Source organism: Myotis davidii, unplaced genomic scaffold (genome assembly GCF_000327345.1).
Source record: "Myotis davidii unplaced genomic scaffold, ASM32734v1 scaffold289, whole genome shotgun sequence".
Taxonomy (NCBI): domain Eukaryota; kingdom Metazoa; phylum Chordata; class Mammalia; order Chiroptera; family Vespertilionidae; genus Myotis; species Myotis davidii.
The window spans coordinates 1,044,270-1,063,355 of record NW_006299717.1 but is presented as its reverse complement, the minus strand read 5'-3'; the positions used below and the strand labels follow the sequence as shown (position 1 = coordinate 1,063,355).

The window sequence follows — 19,086 nt, the reverse complement described above, 5'->3', positions numbered from 1 at the left end:
AAAGATCTGATAGATTCATATAAGTTGAAAAAACAGGTGCTAGCTAGTAGATTGTTATGCCTCATTTGTTCATGTTTATGGATTGTAATTCTCTCATTGGTGAAAGAATAGATTCAGAAAAAAGTTGTTCAGTAAAATGCTGTCCAAAACAGTTAAATTGATGAATGCATAAGCGTATTTGCTCTGGAAACAAATGGTTACAGGTTTTATTTAGTTCTTTTACTAAAATGTTTGTAATTTTTGTTGTGTTGACTTTTAGAATATTCTGACTTGGTTTTTAATTATCATGATCACTAATATCATTGGTTTCCCCAAATTAAAACATCCCACTTTAACAAAACTGATAGAATGTATAAATATACTTCATAAGCCAATAATTTTGCCATAATGTCAATATTGTTAATAAAATCTTAAAAGATGGCTGAATAAAAATATGTAAATATTTTCATAAATCAGATGACCCATATGGATGGATGGATGGATGGATGGATGGACAGGTGACAGGTGGTGGACAGATGGAAGGGCAGATGAATGACACAGAGTATCTGCTCTCCATATGAGAGCCCAGGTGGTCTTTTAACCATGAAAACTGGATCATGTCACTCTCTCCCATAAAAACTTTGTGCATGGAAATGAAACCCAAAAACATAACAAAGAAAATAGAAAGCAAAGGGCAGAATAGTGTACAGAGTATATTATCATTTGTGAGCTTGAGAGAGAACAAGCATGGCAATGGGTGGGAGCTTCATCACTTATTAACTTTTTGAATTCTGAAATACATGCACATAAGTGCAAAATTAAAATACTTTTTTCCATAATTCCAAAATATTCTAAAATAAACATGTGTTTCCTTTTTGTAATAATTGTATTTAAAGAAAACTTCAGAAATAAAGCACCTTTAATTGCCATACAACCTTTGGAGTGAGTTCCTCATCATTTTAAAGCCACTTATGTAGCGATGATGTTCTGAATGAACAGTCTGAAAATAGAAAACTTTGTTACCCGCATTTAAAATACACATTCAGCCTGGCTGGTGTAGCTCAGTAGTTGAGCGTTGACCCATGAATTAGGAGGTCATGGTTCGATTCCCAGTCAAGTCAGGGCACATGCCTGGGTTGTGGGCTCGATCTTCAGTAGGGGGCATGCAGGAGGCAGCCCATCGATGATTCTCATCATTGATATTTCTAGCTATCCCTTTCCCTTCCCTTCTGACATCAATGGAAACGTATTTATAAAAAGATAATAAAATACACAGCCATCTTTCTAGGCTTGGGTCTAATATATACTGTTTTCCTCCTACTTAACATTTATGGTTTATGTCAGGGGCTCTAAACCTTTAGTAAGCTAAAGATTAGCCCAGGGAGGGTGCTAAAATGCAGATGCTCAAAGCCCTCTCCCTGGACATTCGGGGTCAGTGGGTCTGGGTGGGGCCGTGGATCTGCATGTTAACATTACCACAGGAGACTCCCATGTAAGTGCCCACAGACCACACTTTGCAAAACATTCATCCATCACTTAAGGGAACCCAGCTTTTTTTTTTAATATATAAAAGTGATAATCCTAGGTAGTACAGACTTGAGATCTGATGACTCCCCCCACACCCTACCTTTATAAACACCTATACGATGTTACATGCCTTACAGTGCAGTCCTCTGTGTACTCACCTTGCCTTCTCTCTCAGCCTTTGGAGAGAGATTCAAGTCTTCATCTAACCCAGTGCTCCACTGTTGTGAAATAAAAGTATGTGACAGAAACCAAAGCATACAGTTCAAATGTTACTCTCTTGGTGTAGGGATCAAGTTTCTCTGCCAGCTGTGTAAGTTCCTAGCCTTTTCCCCCCACAGAGCTCAGCTCTGGATGAGCACAGGGCTAACCCCCTCGACGGCTGAATCTCCAGGGGCTGTTGTTTCACTTAAAGATGTGTGTCTAAGTCACTCTGGCAGCTTCCTGTGCCTTCCCAGGATCTCTGGCGAGCCCTTGCCGCTGTGAATCTCAAAGTGAAAAGACCATCTGAAAAAGGCAGAGTGGGTTTCCCATCTTACAAGAATTTTTTTTTTAATTTGCTTTTATTCTGCTCTTTGCCACCCTATCCCAGGACCCATCTTACAAGAATTTTTAAGCGTGATGGGAAGAGAGGTAGGACGCACAGCGGCAGCTCTCTGCAACCCCCTGGTGGCAGGATGCTCCGTGCGTCCCAGCCCCACCCGCATCCCCGCTCTCACAGTGGACTCAACAGCAGAAGCTCATTAAGTGTCCCCAGCAGCAAGCCCAGGGAGCCCACAGATATCTGCTGGCAAATAGGTTAATCGTGTGAGTGGCAGGAAACAAAAACACACAGTTAGAATTTTACTTCCTTCCGCCCAACCGAGCATTACTGGCTCTACCAACTGTGTAACTCCCTCATTTTTTTTTGTACAGCCTGTGAGCTTACTCTTAATGTACAGATCGCCAAGGCTCAAAGCACAATCCTCACAGCACAAAACATGAATGCCTCAGTCATCACTGGTAAGACTCCAGAGCTTTTTCAGAATTGTCATTCATCCTACCCAGACCTGGAGCCCTCAGTTCAGTGCTTGTCCCAGAGGCACGACTGAGACGGCTTAGCCTGAGGAACAGAGGGGACTGAGAGAGACGGCTCACAGCTGGACCCTCAGCGTCCACCGAGATAGAATAAGCACATCCTGGGGTGGCGATGAGGGGGGCGGCTCAAGTCCTTTGGGTAAAGAACTGCCTGGAAGAGACTGACTCTTGTGTCTAGATTCTTCTTCTTCAGGAATCACTAGGAGGGACAAATTTAGTCAAGGAATAAATGCAGCCCTGCCCAAGACCGGGGGGCCACTGGATGGCATTCTGGGGTCTCTTCCAGCCCTCAATAGCTCCTGTGAAGAGGCCAGATGGGGCAATGTGAAGACGAGCAAGAGCCAACGTACTTGTAAGATTCAGATAGAAACGACTTCACCCCTGCACACAGCTCTCGCGGGGAGTACACGCAGCTCTGAGGTTCAAGTTTTTTGATGACAGAGAAGCCTTTTAAGGAGGCTGCTTGCTGGGCTAATGGTCAGGGCCTGCGTGGAAATTCAGAGCAAAAGGCCTTTCTAAATTCTGGAAATCAAGATCGCACCTAAAGCTTAATGGTCTGGTCAGAATGGCAAATACATATAGTCCCTCTCATCCCCGCCAAGCATTTAATTGGTTCACACCCCACTTTTCCTAGAAGTTAATCCTGGCATTATGCAACCTTTGAGAAGAAATGAGCAAGGAGAAGTGACAAACAGTTCCCAGAAAATCCCAAGGAAGAGGGGCTTCGGGCAACCTAGGCTCTGCCTCATGAAAAACACAGTGACATTTCCAAAGAGCACTAGTGGTCCACTCATACGCTGTTCTCTCTACACTTATGAGAAGTCTCTACCTTGCTGAGATTAGTCATTGAATCTGATGTTCCTAATTGAGAGTTACAGGCACCTTGTTTTAGGGGAAAGTCTGAATTATAGTCTTTTATTTTTAGTTTTATTGCTTAAAGTATTACAAAGGGTGAATTATAGTCTTAAAATGAAAATTAATTCTTTCCTAGAATAATGCTCATTGATCAAAGATATTTCTTCTACCATGGGCCCATGTGGCTCAGTTGGTTGAGCGTCAATGTTTCTCTCTCTCCCTCTCCCCTCCTCTTTCTCTCTAAAAATGAATAAAAACATATTTTTTAAAAATATTTCTTCCTTGAATTTAGCTTTTATAAAATGAAAAATCCCAAGTAAAATATCAGGAAAATGCCTGGCTGGCATGGCTCAGTGGTTGAGCATCAACCTATGAACCAGGAGGTTGTGGCTGGATTCCTGGTCAGGGCACCTGCTCGGGTTGTGGGCTCAATCCCCAGTTGGGGGTGTGCAGGAGGCAGCCAATCAATGATTCTCTCTCATCATTAATGTTTCTATTGCTCTCTCCTTCTCCCTTCCTCTCTGAAATCAATAAAAATATATTTTAAAAATATCAGGGAAATGAAGAAAACCTTAATAAAATCAATCAGAAGACCAAATCATGCGTCTTCAACAGGGGTCCTCAAACTACGGCCCGTGGGCCACATGCGGCCTGCTTAAAACATTTATCAGGCCCGCTGGGTGTTTTTGCCACTGCTGCCTGCTGCTTAGCAGCCGACTGGTCCTGGGCCCGCAGTGTGCATGTGTGGAATGTGCGCCGTACTCTCCGACTCTCCTCCTTCTCTCTGTCTTTCAACTCCTCCTCTCAGTCTCCGGTGTGATCGGCTGAGTCACGAGCTTGCCTGTGCAGACCCTGCTGCTGCTTGAGGACCAAGGTAAGAACAAGTTAGGATTTTTTTTTTTTTAAGTTAGGAGGTCTATATATATATATTTTTTCAGTTAGTAGGTCACTTCAAAATAAGATATGTGCAGTGTGCATAGGAATTTGTTCATAGTTTTTTTTTAAACTATAGTCCGGCCCTCCAACGGTCTGAGGGACAGTGAACTGGCCCCCTGTTTAAAAAGTTTGAGGACCCCTGGTCTTCAATATAATGAAAACTTGCATGTTTGGTAGGGATTCTGTTTCCCATACTCTCTACAGATCCACTTCAGACAGAAGTCATGAAAGAAAAGACTTCCTTATGAGCCAAAGGGACTTTCTGCTCAATTGGCTCACTCTGAGGGACAGTCAAACTCCCAGTCAGCAAAGGGCTGGCGAGAGGAGCAATGCATAGCAGAGTTTTCAGCAATGGCTGAAACCCCTGGGGTTAGTTGGCCACAAAATGTGACAACTGAGAACATCTCCTCTGTACTCCTTCTAGAACTAAACTTATCTCTCTCTACTACTGGACACGCTTACTTTATTTTGTCCACCACACCACTCCTGGCCAGACTGTATGCTCGGAGAACTTGGGGTATGTCTGCTTTTCTCATTATCATATCTCAAGCACCTATCACAGTGCTGCATTCAATGAACAAAAGCTAACTTTAAATTGAGCTGAGATTCTGCTGTAATAAATAAATCAGGCAAAAATGTGAAAAAATTAATAGTAAGGCCTTCATTACTTAATAATATCTCATAGATATTAAAGTTACTTTCATAGTATCAGAATTAATAACTGAATTCTGAAGTGGGAAATCTGCTGAGGAATCATTAATTGCTTAAAATCTTAAGTTTGGAAAACACTATTGCTTTAAAACTAGAGTCCTCTTACTCCTCAGTGTGATCCATTAAAAAGTTTTTAATGGTTTCCTTTGCTCAATTTAAATGAACCCAAACTCTACCTCTGTACCGGAAGGAGAAGGAACACTGAAAGCAAACCTATTACCACTATTTACAGTTTCTTACCAGAGGCCCACGGGCAGAGGCACTGCTTTCTCTAAACAGGAAGCCACCACGCAGCCAGCGAGTCTGGATTCCGCTTCCAGGGCTCCCCTCTGTACACACTCGAGAATTTTTTCCGGCTGACTTCATCATTAATAACTATTTATCAAATCTGCCCATATTGACTAGGTGAAATCCCTCCCCACAGGTCACCCAGGACTTTGTCTTCTCTCATCTTCCTTCAAAACAGAAAGAAAAAAACAAAACTTTCAACTTAAATTTCCCAGGGGGAAAAATGCCAGAACTATGAAAAGACTTACAGAGAACATTTACTTTTAGTGTACAGTCCCATGGACCTGACCGTCACAACAAACAGCTGGCTGTTTTCACAGTCAGCTCCCCAGTGCCTCTGTAGTGCTCTTAAACCATCTCTCGACATCAGGACACAAACAGGTCTCCGCTCCAGTATGTAATTTTTATAATTGCATCAAATACACAGTGAGTATCTTTCAGGGAATTTCACCAAAACCAAAGAGAAGTTCGAAGATAAAACTGCAGCAGATCAGGGAAAACAGGTAGAACTGCGCGGTCACAGGACTAGCCTGCAAGCTGTCCTCAGTCTGGGGCACCTGAACAACCCCACAAGTCCACGGCCAAGGGCTAGGAGGGCCAAGGCGTGCAGCAGAACTGCTCCTATCTCCCCTCCAGGGGTCTAAACTGTAACTCGCGCTCTAACTGCTCTGCAGTCAGGGTGCCCTGGATGGCTTCGCAGCCCGGGTTGAACACAGAGTAGGCGCTTTTCTCTCCCTCCTTCTTCTCCCCGGGACCTCGCGTCCCGACATACATCCAGTAGAACAAGGACAGGACAAAATAAGCCAGGCCAAATTCCAGTTCCACAAACAGTCCCAGCAGGATCAACCAGAGAAGAACCTTCAAGAAGGTGATGCTGGTCAGGAAGGACTGGTCCCGCGGCAACGGTGGGGGAACGGCTGTCCTCCGTGGGGGCTGGGACGTGCTGCTCCCAGGCTGAGCGGCTTCCTAGGACACAAACAAGCAAAGGTAAACATAAAGGGTAATGAGGCTGAGAGGATGGAAACCAATCTGGAGAGGCAGCTCTCATTGTCCCCGGAAGGCTTCTGGCTCATTGATTTCTATTTCCTTGCCCTGCTCTCTAAAACAATCATCTCCCAAAGAGCTCTTGTGCCCTGCTCCGACCGGCCCCAGACCGGTCAGCACTTAGTGAGATGACCCGATGAAAACCCTACAGCACTCAGATGGGTTCCCTTTGTGGGAGGCACTTCCTCAGAGGAGTCTGCTGCTAACAAGAGCTAATGTGTGCCCCACACAGAAGCCCCCAGTCATTGGTAATGCAATAGCCACGCGTATGCTTCACACAGAATCGATATGGTAGTTGATTTGATTAGATGAGCTAAAATTTTGAGTGACATGATTCTAAAATGAGGACTACACCAGAAACAGGAAAGAAAACCCCCTCTACATATTAAAAAATAAAAATTGCTGTTACAGCTACAACCTTTCCATCCTATACATCCCCAGGCCAAGGCAGTGCCTCCTAAGTGGACTCTGGCCTCCTATCTCTTCCCTCCCCACGCCATCCTGTGTACATACAGTTGCTAAATGAATCTCCTAAAACACCCATCAACCTCCTGTTCACAAGCCTTCAACAAATTTTTATTGCCAAGAGGTTAAAATTTAAACTCTTTGGGCTGCAATCCAAAGCCTTCCATTTATTCAACAGATAGAAATGCCAATACACAGGCCGCTGTGCTGGTGCTAACGGGAGACACGGGGATTTGGGCCATTTTAGGGAGCTGGGTCTCTACACCAGTATTTTTTCCAAACCTCCTTGGGTTTGACCTAGAATAAAAGATACATTTTATACTGTGACCCAGCATGCATGTATATGTATATGTATATGTATATGTATATGTATATGTATATGCATGTGTGTATGTATATGTAATAGAAAAAAAGTTTCACAAATCAACAAATATCTTCACAGCATATGAAGCTGTTATTTTCTATTCTAATTTTTATTTTATTTTAACGGAGGACTAGATTTCTCTAAATTGATGTCACCACTTACTAAAGGGTCATGACTTACCATTTGAAAAATAGTCTAAAAAATTTCCTGCACAGCACAATCTGCAACTGTACAAATGAACCCTCTACTCCAGTTCCACTGGTCTCACTGCCCAGGCCATTGCCTGTCTGGCCTGGAATCGCCTCTGGTCCTCTCCATGCCTCGGCTCCTTGCCTTCCTTCCAGGTAGGCATGACTGGTGCGCTGTGCATGCCTCGACCTTCTCCACCACCGAGAAGGTGCCCTCAGCCTTCCGAGCACCAGCTGGCTCTTTCTCACTGAGCACCAAACTGTTCAGCTAGTGTCTTTTTTATTTATTTATTTTAGTAAGTTAAACTCACAAACAAAACAGACACAGATACAGAGAACAGACTGATAGCTGTCAGGGGCTGGGTGGAAAAGGTGAAGGGAATAGCAAAGAAAAAAACCTCATGGACACAGGCAGCAGTATAGTGATTTCCCTGAGGGAAAGGGGGGTGGGGGCAGGAGGAGAGGGTAAAGCGGGGGATAACTGGTGATAGAAGGAGACTGGACTTGGGGTGGTGAACAAACAATACAATAATACACAGATGACTATTAAAAAGAAATTGTCTCAAAAAAATAATAAACCTGAGGTAAAATAATACTGAAGTATCTTTTTTTTTATCCTTTACCTGAGGATATGATTATTGATTTTAGAGGGGAAAAGAGAGAAAGAGATAGAAATAGAAATAGAAATAGAAATAGAAATAGAAATAGAAATAGAGATAGATAGATAGAGAGAGAGAGAAACATTGATGTGAGAGAGAAACATCAATTGGTTGCTTCCCATACTCGCCCAGACCGGGGATCAAACCCTTTTGGGTGTAGGGTACAACGCTCCAACTAACTGAGCCACCTGGCCAGGGCTGAAGTGTCTCTTTTAATACAGGTCACCTGTATCCCTAGATTGTCACCATGAAGACACAGACTGCCATATATTGTCCTTGGTTGTCTCCAGAGCCAAACAGCACCCACACATAGGTTCTCAATCCACAGAAGAACTTTTAGTTCATTTCTTCAGTGATATCTCTTCTTCATCACTTCATTTTATTTTTATAGGATGTTCTTTTTTTTTCTTCATTCATTTTAAAAGGGATCACAACTATATTTGGTCTCAATAAAATATGCAGATCACCCTGGCCAGCTGGCTCAGTTGGTTGGTGCATCATCCTGTACACTGAAAGGTCACTGGTTCAATTCCCAGTTAGGGCACATACCTGAGTTGTGGGTTCGATCCTGGTTGGGGCACATGCAAGAGGCAGCCAAAAGAAGTTTCTCTCTCACATTTCTCTCTCCTCTCCTCTCCTCTCCTCTCCTCTCCTCTCCTCTCCTCCTTCCTTTCTCTCTAAAAATCAATAAAAACATGTCCTCAGGTGAGTATTGAAAAAAAATACAGATCGTCTGATTTATATTGCTTCAGAAATTCTATTTTGTTAGAACCTTCTTTCTTTAGCATCAATACTGTAATTATCTTTTCAGTAAAGGCCCTTAACATATCATCAGCAAACACCCCACCCCAACAGACATTTATTAAATAGAAAAAGGTCCCTTTCTGATTTGACAGTGTACACCAGGGGTCCTCAAACTACGGCCCGTGGGCCACAGGCAAATACAAATATTGTATTTGTTCCTGTTTTTTTTTACTTCAAAATAAGATATGTGCAGTGTGCATAGGAATTTGTTCATAGTTCTTTTTTAAACTATAGTCCCGCCCTCCAACGGTCTGAGGGACAGTGAACTGGTCCTCTGTTTAAAAAGTTTGAGGACCCCTGGTGTACACAATAGGGAAATCCCTCAGGTCTTAGTGGGAACTAATACAATCAATTTATATTTAAGACTACTCTGGCTGCCAGGTAGAGAATGGGCTGCAAGGATAGACGTAAGGAAATTGTTAGTAGCAGGAGGCCCAGTAAGAGAGGACCAGGCAGAGATTAAGGTGGTGACCCAGATGCCAGAGACAAATGACTGATGGATACAGAATACATTTTGAATGTGTATGACTTGAAATTTATAGCAAACCGAATTGATTTTACTATTGAGGGAGTATAAAAATAATGCTTGCACCATCATTTATTTATTGAGTGCCTTCAAAACGCCTGATCTCCTGTAATCCAGGCAGGCACTGGTATTCCCAATTTACTAGTAAGGGATCACTGAGACCGTAAGTAATTCCCCTCAAGTCACACACCAGGTGATAGGCAGAGATGAGGCTGGTCTAGGATCTGAGAATGGTCTCCCTCCAAAACCCATGTTACTTCCTTAGGAGCCTTTGTGGGGGATGGTAAAGGGGAGGGTAAAGAGCTAGTAGAAGGTGGGGAAGATTAAACGAACTGGCAAAGGGACAAAGAAAGGAGAGGGGGGATATGGGATGTTCTCAACCTCGCTTGGCCTTTGCTCCAGTTCCAGGGCACCTTCTGTTGTGTGGCAGTGGGAGGGTTTGTGGTCTCACAGCACATGTAGGCACAGTTTAGGGAAGATGCTTCCACTCCCCAATACCAAGCTGCTTCCCACCTCCGGGCCTCTGCACTTGTACTAGTATTTCCCTCTGAGACGAATGCCCCTGTCCCCTCCCGTCACCTGGCTGGCTCCCTCTGCTCCTATACACCTCAGCAAAAACGTCACATGTGGCCTGGCCTTGTCCCCAGGTTTCTGCAAGAGTGGCTCCTTCTTATGAAATGCCACCTCCTAGTGAGGTCCTGCCTGCCTACCCAATTTAAAGCAGCACTCTGCACCCCTCACCCCAGTTCACTAGCACAGTGTCTGCTCCTCATTCCCCTTTCATAGCATTCACCATTCTCTTCTTTCATTGTCTCCTCTCCAAAGGCTGGTTCTGTGAGCAGCGTTTTGTGTGTCGCTTTCACTGTGTCCCCCCGGACTGAGGGCAGTAGCTGGAACACAGTGGGCACATGACAGGATTTTGCTGAGTGGTGGCAAGGGAAAGGAAGACACAAAAAGGTGACTCCTGGATTTGAGGGGCTGATGCAAAGACTGTGCTTAGCCAAGTGGCTCCAAAGGAAAAGCACATTTAAGCAGTGGGCCAACCTGAGCCAAGGGTTGGAGGTGAGGAGTTGCAAGCCAGGTGTGGGCAGTAGGCCCTGGGACTAGATAGTGCCCGGTGGCTGGTGGGAGATATGCCTGGGAGAGAGGCAGGGCGTTTCTACAGGATTAAAAAAAGTTACAAGCATTTTTGTCCTATTATGGCAGAAGCTTGTCACAGAAAGGAAGCAATTTGAGAGTGGGGGAAGGAGGATGTGCTCGCTTCCTTATCAATGACTACTGAAAATTACAAATAGAAGGCTTAAGATATCTGACATGCCACTGTGTGCCACCAAAATTATTAGGCAGAGATGGATTATAAAATAAAATAAAATGTAATGAGAATCGTCACACCAGAGCAACCCCAGGAATGATAAGTGAGTGCATGAAAATGAGCTTAGGACAGACACAGCTTGATTAATAAGAACCAACTGCAGGTCCAGCACTCCTCTCATCCTGCGGTCAAGCCACCAGCTTTTGGGTTTTTAACAGCAGAAGCTTTCTCCAAGTTCAGATTCTCTGGGTCCAACCCAGTGACCTCATATTCCTCTGATAATGAGACATACGGTCAGAAACTCATTGTGTGGATTAGACATCGATTTTTAACTGCAGGGAGAAAAAAGGGTGGGGGAAGTGGATTCTAAAATCTTAAGCAATTATGCTCAGGGAGTTCTAATTGACAATAAAGTTACCCTGAGACAAACTGCATGCTAGGAAATAGATTGTTTGAACCCTATAGCACCTTTTCTGGGAGTCAGTTAGGACCCTGCCTGTCATGGAGAACAATATCAAACTTAAGTAACAATTCATGATTTTTAAAAAAATTCCCTAAAACCAGATGTTGTGGCCCTAGCTGGTTTGGCTCAGTAGAGCATCGGCCTGCAGACTGAAGGGCCCCGGGGTTCAATTCCACTGAGGGCACGTACCTCGGTTGCAGGCTCCTCCCCAGCTCAGGCCTTGGTCAGGACTCAAGCAGGAGGCAACCAATCAATGTGTTTCTCTCACATCCAATATTTCTCTGTCTTTCCCTCTCTCTTCCACTCTCTCTAAAAATCAATGGAAAAATATCCTCGGGTGAGGATTGAAAGAAAACCCAACCAGATGTTGTGTAATAATAAATGAACTTAATTTAACAAAAAATTAAGGGAATAAGGAACGTTTTAAGTTTCAAAAGGAATTTTTGGCTCTTATTATACATCTGAGGTACAAAGGCCATGCCACAGATGGTCTCAAAGCACGGATTTTCCCTTGAGGTTTTGTCCTGTATACCCCCTTAGACATTCCAATCTCATGTGCAGCTCACCTGGCCACTTTATTCATGAGTGAAAACTAAAGAAAGATACAGGGATGTGAATTAAGTTCATCTGTAAAATAAAAGCTACCAAAAGGATTAAAGGGCGAGAACACTATCATACTAATTTAAATACTGTTTTTATCTTCAACATTTAGTATTGAACTTTTTGCTAGTCTAGTTCAACGTCAAAGGCAGCACACTAGGGCAGTCGGCCTCTGGAAGTTACAGCCACCACACTTTTGCAAGTTTTATATTCAAACGTAGGTTACTGGCTGCATGTGGTCCAGGTACGAAATCAAATGAAGCCTTAATTGCTGCCATTTTTTAATCAGCATCTAATGAGACCTTTCACCCTCCATTAGCGGAGGGCTGTGGCTCAACACGGTTGTGGAGAGGTGTCTGAGAGCCACAGGGTGTCACAACGATAACTCAACTCCTTGTTAATAACTCAAGGGCAAAGGAGCTTTCTTCCAGGACCCCAGACCAGAGGCTTCCAACGACTTTCAACAGACTTTCAACGGGGAGGACGAGAGGTGGCGGCAAGAAGTTTTTAAATGCAATACCTGACTACTTAGGGGCACTGACCTCTTTCCCCTTAGATTGTAAAATTTAAAAAATGACAACAGCCAACACAACAACAGCCCATCTGTTGTGAATGAATCAAAATTACACCTTTTTTTGGGTCAGATAGGCAAAAACATGTTTTTTTGGTGTACCACAGAAGTTTAGTAATTGTGTGCTATGAGGTGAAATAGAATGAAAATCGCTGTCCTAGACCTTCGCTTCCCACCTGGAATCAGGAGCTGCAGGAAAGAAGTTGTCAAATCCACTTATCACTGGGGTGACAAAGAGACCAAGGCCCAGGCCGGGAGCAGGTGGGAGGCGCCCGAAGCCCCGCCCCCTCCAGCGAAGGCCCGGCGAAACCAGAGGAGGCGTGGCCTGTGGGCCAGGGAGTGTGGGCGGGGCCGCTCCTCCGCCACAGTCTGCTCCTCACGGGGGCGGGGTTTTTGTTTTCCAGATGTTTCTTTCTAATGAATTGACCATTACATTTCCTAAGTTCTGAAATGGCCAACAGACCATAGAAAGACATTTCTTTAGGCTCCTGCTTGAAACCAACAGCTTCAGCAAACTGCTGGCCTTGATTCAGGGCCAACAAGACAGTTCTTACCCAAGGTTTTGTTTTCCACGGTTTCAGTTACCTGCAGTCAACCAATCCAAAAACATTAAAATGCCAGAAATTGCTGGGTTCGGCCGCCAGCCCGGCCCGTTTCCGGGCCTCTCGGAACTCGGCTAACCGCTGTTCCATGGCGCGCGCCTCGCTTCCTGGGAGCCCGCCGGGAACCGGCGCTCGCGCAGCCCGGCGCCTGGCCGCAGTGCGCCTGCGTCGCGCGGCTGGGTGCTGAGCGTGCGCACTGGGCGCCGGGCTCCAGCGTGCGGCGGCTTTGTGACGTTCCGTGGGCTGTCTGTGCTGATGCCCCTCCAAACGCACGTGGATGCATGCGGTGTCCACCTCCTCGGGCACATGGTGAAGAATCTAAAGCGTAGGACTGCTCCATCCTTCCTCTCTAGCCCCAGGCTCCTGCGGCGGGGTGTGTGTGTGTGTGGGGGGGATAGCTCTCATGTGCTCCATCTCACCTCGGGATCTGCTCCCCAACAGGCGAAGCTTGCTGTAGCAGGGGCCAGGTTGAAAAAGGTGGTTCTAATTGACAATAAATTCCAAATTTACTATCACATTCCAAATGCACCACAAGGTGTCCTACGTGATTTTTGTCCTACAAAGTAATTTAAATTCCTTCCCCCGCTCAAATTTCTTCCTTTGTGTGACAAGCTTCTGCCACAATAGGACAAAAATGCTTGTAAGATTTAAAACTTATTGGGGTGCAGCTTAAAATGAAATACACAAATCTGTAAGTGTATGGGTCAATACGTTTGTAATTACGTATAGAGAACGTTTCCAGCGCCCTGAGGGCCCCCTGTGCCCTCTCCCAGTCCCTCTTCACCTTCCAGAAGTTCACAATTCAGGTCAGGTACTGCTAGGTATACTTTTAAAGCTCTAAGCATCTAGTTAAGTGCCACTCACATAATTGAGACACGTATTTCTTGGATCTTGCTGAGTTTGAGTCAAGCAATGAAAACTAGAATGGGGTCTTTTGTTCATTCAACAAATACCAAGAGCTTGCTATGTGCCAGGTATTGTACCTGGCGCTGGAGATGCTGGAGTGAACAAAATCAATGTATTTTCTCCGTGCTTACATTCTAAGTGGAAAGACAGACAACCAAATGCATAACTGCCTATTTGCATTCAATGCAATGTCAGTGCTGATCAGTGCTCTGAAGAAGGGTAAAGTCAGGAACAGGAATGGCGGCGCTGTTTGGAGCCAATGACCAGAAACGACTTCGTTGAGGAGTTGCCGTTGGAGCAGAGCTCTGAATGAAATGAGTGACACCTTCAAATATCTGGAGAATAGTGTCTTAGTCAGAGAAAACAGCAAGTGCATAGATCCTGGGACCTCAAGTAGTGTGCTTGACCTGCTCCCAAAACATCAGGGAAGCCAGGAGAACTGGAGGAGAGGGGAGGTGGGAAAGTGGTAGAAAATAAAGATGCACAGGTATCGAGGGCCTGATCATGTAAGACACCTTGTGGTGCATTTGGAATGTGATAGTAAATGACTAGAGGATTCTGAGCAGGAGATGACATAATATGACTTTTTTTTAGAATTGATTTCCGATAGAGGAAAGGAGAGAAAGAGAAACATTGATGTGGGAGAGAAACATCAATTGGCTGCCTCCCGCATGCACCCTGACCGGGGATAGAACATGCCCTGACCGGTATTCGAACCAGCCACCTTTTGGTGTATGGGACGATACTCCAACCAACTGAGCCACACTAGCCAGGGCTGACATTTTTAAAGACATGCACTGGTTGCTGGAGGTGGAGCCATGGAATAGTGCAAATGTAGGAGGGAAAATACAGTAATATAAGAGAGACTGTGACTCTTGGGGCTAGACGGGTAGTGATAGAAGTGGTGAGAATTGCCGAATTCTGAATATATTATGAAGATTTGAACCAGCAGAATGTGCAGATGGATTGAATGTAGAGTGTGAGGAAAATGAATCAAGGATGATGGATTTTTAGAAAAAAGCGGGGGGGGGGGGCAGAATGACAGATTTTTGCCACACGCCCATCCCACACATACCCTAAGCAACCAAATGATTGATGGTGGGACCCCCTCCTGAAATGGGGGAAGATCAAGAAGAGAGGATTATGGAATAAAGATAGATAGTTTTATTTTGGACATGCCAAAAGTTTGAGATGCCTATTGGACATCCAATGCAGGCAATTGGATAGTAAAAACTAAAATTCAGGGAAAAGTAGGACAGGAGATACATATTGGGAGTCATTAGCATATATATGGATATATATGTTATTTAAAGCTGTGAGACTAGATGAGATAACTAGAGAGTGAGTGTGGATAGCAGAGAAGATATTTTAGGACTGAGCCCTGAGTAATTAGAGATAGTTTGTAAGACAGGAAAGAATGTGGTCATTATACTATGATGACCTCTCATTGAGCAATCACAGAGAAAATTTCTTGCCCATCTTGGTGTCAGGAGTAGGTCTGCTTCTCTCTCTCTCTCTTTCTCTTTGTTTTTTACAGTTTATACATTTATTCTAGAAATCCCCTTTCAGTGTCTTGGGCCCAGATCTGTTGGTACAAAAAGAAAAGTTTATCAGGTAAAGGGGTAGGGAGACCCCCAACTCCAGGAAGTCACAGACAGGTATCATAGAAAACACAACTTGTGTACATTTGTTTAAATAGTGATGGAGCACTAGGTGGTTTGGCTCAGTGGATAGAGCATCGGCCTGCAGACCAAAGGGTCCTGGGTTCGATTCTGGTTGCAGGCTCCTCCCCGGCCTGGGCACTGGTCGGGGCTTGTGCAGGAGGCAACCAATCGATGTGTGTCTCTCACATGAGTGTTTCTCTCTGTCTTTTCCTCTCTCTTCTGCTCTCCCTAAAAATCAATGAAAAAATATCCTCAGGTAAGGATTAAAAAATAAAATAAAGTGTGATGGAAGGAAAACCAAGGAAGATGAGCCAGGCATCACCTAGGATTTTACTGTCATCGTCCAGGTGCCAGGTTCCATCACCGCAGCATCCCAGGACACAGCACGTGCAATGGCTCTGTCCTTCAGCCCTCCTGTGGGGCATCCAGACTGAGGATAGTCAGGGCAGAGTGCTGCCAAAGGCAGGGCCATCTTACCCTGCAGATAGAAGAAGTGGGCGCAGAGAGGCAGTAGATCTGCTTCTCTTGAAGGACTAGTCTCTCATTGATTGTGTTTCCCACTGGATAATCACACTGAGACCTTGGGGCTGTATTTATGGTCTCCATCTAGTAGGCATTAGACTTAAGGCATACGATTTGTGGCCTATTGCAATCAAGGTCCCTAACAGGAAAGATGGCATCTTTAAAAGGGTTACCTAAAGAGAATTTCATGAAGAAGTTAAGTTACAAACGTATGGAAGGATTAAGGAAGCCAGCAAGGGATGGTTCACAGGAAGTGTTACCAGCCTCTAGGCCTTACGCAGAAAGAGGACAGAGTCATCATCAGAACCCAGAAAGACCTGTAGCTACAGGAGAAACTGGAGACAAGAGAGCCCTTAAAGGAGCAGAGGGCAGGAGGAGAAGGGTGGGGGGAGAATCTAGAAGAGCAAACGGGGAATATCCAACCAAATGCAATTGTCATCCCAGCTCCCATCTTGCTCTGGTAAACTTTATTTCCCCTTTGCTTCGTTTTCTGATTTATTGTAAATTTATTTTTTTCTCAATGCTTTGTAAACCTCTTTAAATTCTTTTTGGAAGAGGTTGAAAGAATGGGAAAAAGTAGAGATGATCATGAAAAAACAACTCCTACTGAACTAACTTCATTTCCTTTTTGGATAAGGTTATGAGACTAGTAAATAAGCAGGGTCTCAAAGTGTACTTATAATGTGTAGATTTAATTTTTATTATGAAATATTTTGTACATAACAAATTATGTGTATACATGTATATCATATTTGTAAGTTGTAAGTACTAAAATACCTATATATCTGTGATATTCAGTCTTTGGCCTCAATTTTTCACTCTTCCTTACATCCATGCCATAAGGAAACCAGCAAGGGATGGTATATAAGGACAGAGTATATTTCCCCATTCCTTGTGGGGTTTTTTTGTTGTTTTTTTTTTTGGTTAACCTTCACCTGAGGATATTTTTTACATTGATTTTTTGTGGGTTTTTTTGTTTTATTTTGTTTTTTAGAAAGTGAAAGGGGGGCTGGGGGGAGAGAGAAAAACAGCAATGTGAGAGAGACACATTGATTGATTGTTACCCCCACACGCCACGACTGGGGCTGCGGATTCAGCCTGCAACCAAGGTACGTGCCCTTGACCAGGCTCAAGCCTGAGACCCTTTAGTCCGCAGGCTGATGCTTTAACCACTGAGCCACACTGGGTAGGACCCTATTTGAACTGCACCTTTCAGGTTGCTTTGGCCAATGGGATGATGGCCGATGTTATGCAAGCAGGGGCATGAAGTGTGTTTGTCCTGTTGGGGGCACCCTCTGAATACTTTGCACTGCCATGAGATGAACTTGCAACAGCTAGCCACCTGGTCCAAGAATAATGAGTCACATGGATATAGTCACCCAGCTGACCTGCAGACCTGCAGTTTAACGCTGAGCTGCCCAGCTGAGCCCAACCTGAAACAGCTAACCCCAGCTTACCCAAAAATGTATGAAAAATAAATGCTTATTTTATATCACAGAAATTTTGTGGGTTTTTTTGTTTACACAGAAAAGGGTAACTAATACATAGTTGCTACTCAAGAAAAAGAATGTTTCTTTGTGTGCCTATGGTCCATTCCTGAATACTTCTCACCCCTTCAATCTATTAATACAGTGAGTAACTTTAATAGATTTTCTATTAAACTACCCTACATTCTGGGAATAAACAAAACTCAGTGACTTTATTTCTTTTTAATCTTTATTGTTGAGAGTATTACAGATGTCCCTCTTTTTTATCCCCATTGCCTTCCTCCACCCAGTTCCTGCCCCACCCCAGACCTTCACCATTTTATTGTCTGTGACCATAGGTAATCCATATATGCATATAAGTTCTTTGGTTAATCTCTTCCAGCACCTCCCCTTCCCCCTTCACTCTGAGGTTCATTAGTCTGTTCCATGTTTCCAGGCCTCTGGTTCTGTTTTATTCATCAGTTTATTTTGTTCATTAGATTCCTTGTTTATTTTGTTGTTTAGATTTAATTACTGATAGATATGTATTTATTGCCATTTTATTGGTCATATTTTTCCCCTCCTCCTCCTTCCTCTTCTTAAAGAATAACCTTCAACATTTCATGGAATACTACTTTGGTGGTAATGAACTCCTTTAGCTGTTTCTTATCTGTGAAACTCTTTATATGACCTTCATTTCTAAATGCTAACTTTGCTGAATAGAGTAATCTTGGTTGTAGGTTTTTGCTAGTCATCACGTTGAATATTTCTTGCCACTCCCTCCTGCCTGCAAAGTTTCTTGAGAAATCAGCTGACAGTCGTATGGGCACTCCCTTGTAGGTAACTAACTGCTTTTCTCTTGCTGCGTTTAGGATTCTCTCTTTGTCTTTAAACGTTGAAATTCAAATAGGTTTTCAATATCTTGCTCTCTTCTCCTTTTGGTCGGTACACTTGAAGTTGTCCTAGAGGCTCCTTGCACTATCTTCATATTTTTGGATTCTTTCTTCTTTATGCTCTTCTGATTGTTTTTGTTTGTTTCTTTGTTTTGTTGCTCTTTTTGCTTCCTTATATTTCAAATTGCAGATTTTGATTCTCAGCATCTTCTTTACTGTAAATTATTCTTTATTTCAGTTATTGTATGATTAATTTCTGACTGGTCTTTTTTCATGTCTTTGATTTTCTCACTAAGGTTCTTGAAATTCTCACTAAGTCCCTTGAAGCTCTCATTAAGATCCTTGAGCATCTTTATAACCATTTTGAAACTCTCCGTATTTAGTAGTTTGTTTGCTATCATTTCATTTAGTTTTTTTCTGGAGATTTTTCTGTTCTTTCATTTGTGACATGTTTCTTTGTCTTTGAATTTTGGCTGCTTCCCTGTGTTTGTTTCCATGTATTAGGTAGAGTTTCTATATCTCCTGGAATTGGTAGAGTGGCCTTGTGTAGTAGGTGTCCTGTAGGAATTGGTAGAGTAGACTTCCCAGTCACCTGATCTGGGAATTCTTGGTGTGCCCCTTTGTCGTCTGTGTGCACAGTCTAATAGTTGAGCCTTGCTTTTTGTTG

The 19,086-nt window shown here is 43.7% G+C and overlaps 1 protein-coding gene and 1 long non-coding RNA gene across 2 annotated transcripts in view; one reads left to right on the top strand and one right to left on the bottom strand.

Annotated features, from left to right (window-relative positions):
* Nucleotides 1-5,609: 5,609 nt before the first annotated feature.
* On the bottom strand, nt 5,610-13,344 carry SAYSD1 (SAYSVFN motif domain containing 1). The gene is made up of 2 exons (XM_015571871.1): nt 12,963-13,344; nt 5,610-6,336 (listed from the first exon to the last, which is right to left on the bottom strand). Exons 1-2 carry the CDS (start codon nt 13,056-13,058, stop codon nt 5,992-5,994), a joined length of 441 nt encoding a protein of 146 aa, XP_015427357.1. The 5' UTR covers nt 13,059-13,344; the 3' UTR covers nt 5,610-5,991.
* Nucleotides 13,345-17,619: 4,275 nt separating this feature from the next.
* Nucleotides 17,620-19,086, top strand: part of LOC107185002 — a 22,793-nt gene continuing 21,326 nt past the window's right edge. The window contains exon 1 of the long non-coding RNA XR_001515911.1: nt 17,620-17,691. This is a non-coding gene — a long non-coding RNA (uncharacterized LOC107185002). The remainder of the gene's footprint in view (nt 17,692-19,086) is intronic.

Excerpts from the sequence above, each read along its gene's own strand:
- SAYSD1 (XM_015571871.1), bottom strand. The coding sequence starts at position 13,058 with ATGGAACAGCGGTTAGCCGAGTTCCGAGAGGCCCGGAAACGGGCCGGG. Across the intron at positions 6,337-12,962 it reads ATTTTAATGTTTTTGGATTG|GAAGCCGCTCAGCCTGGGAG; the intron begins GTTGACTGCAGG and ends TTTGTGTCCTAG.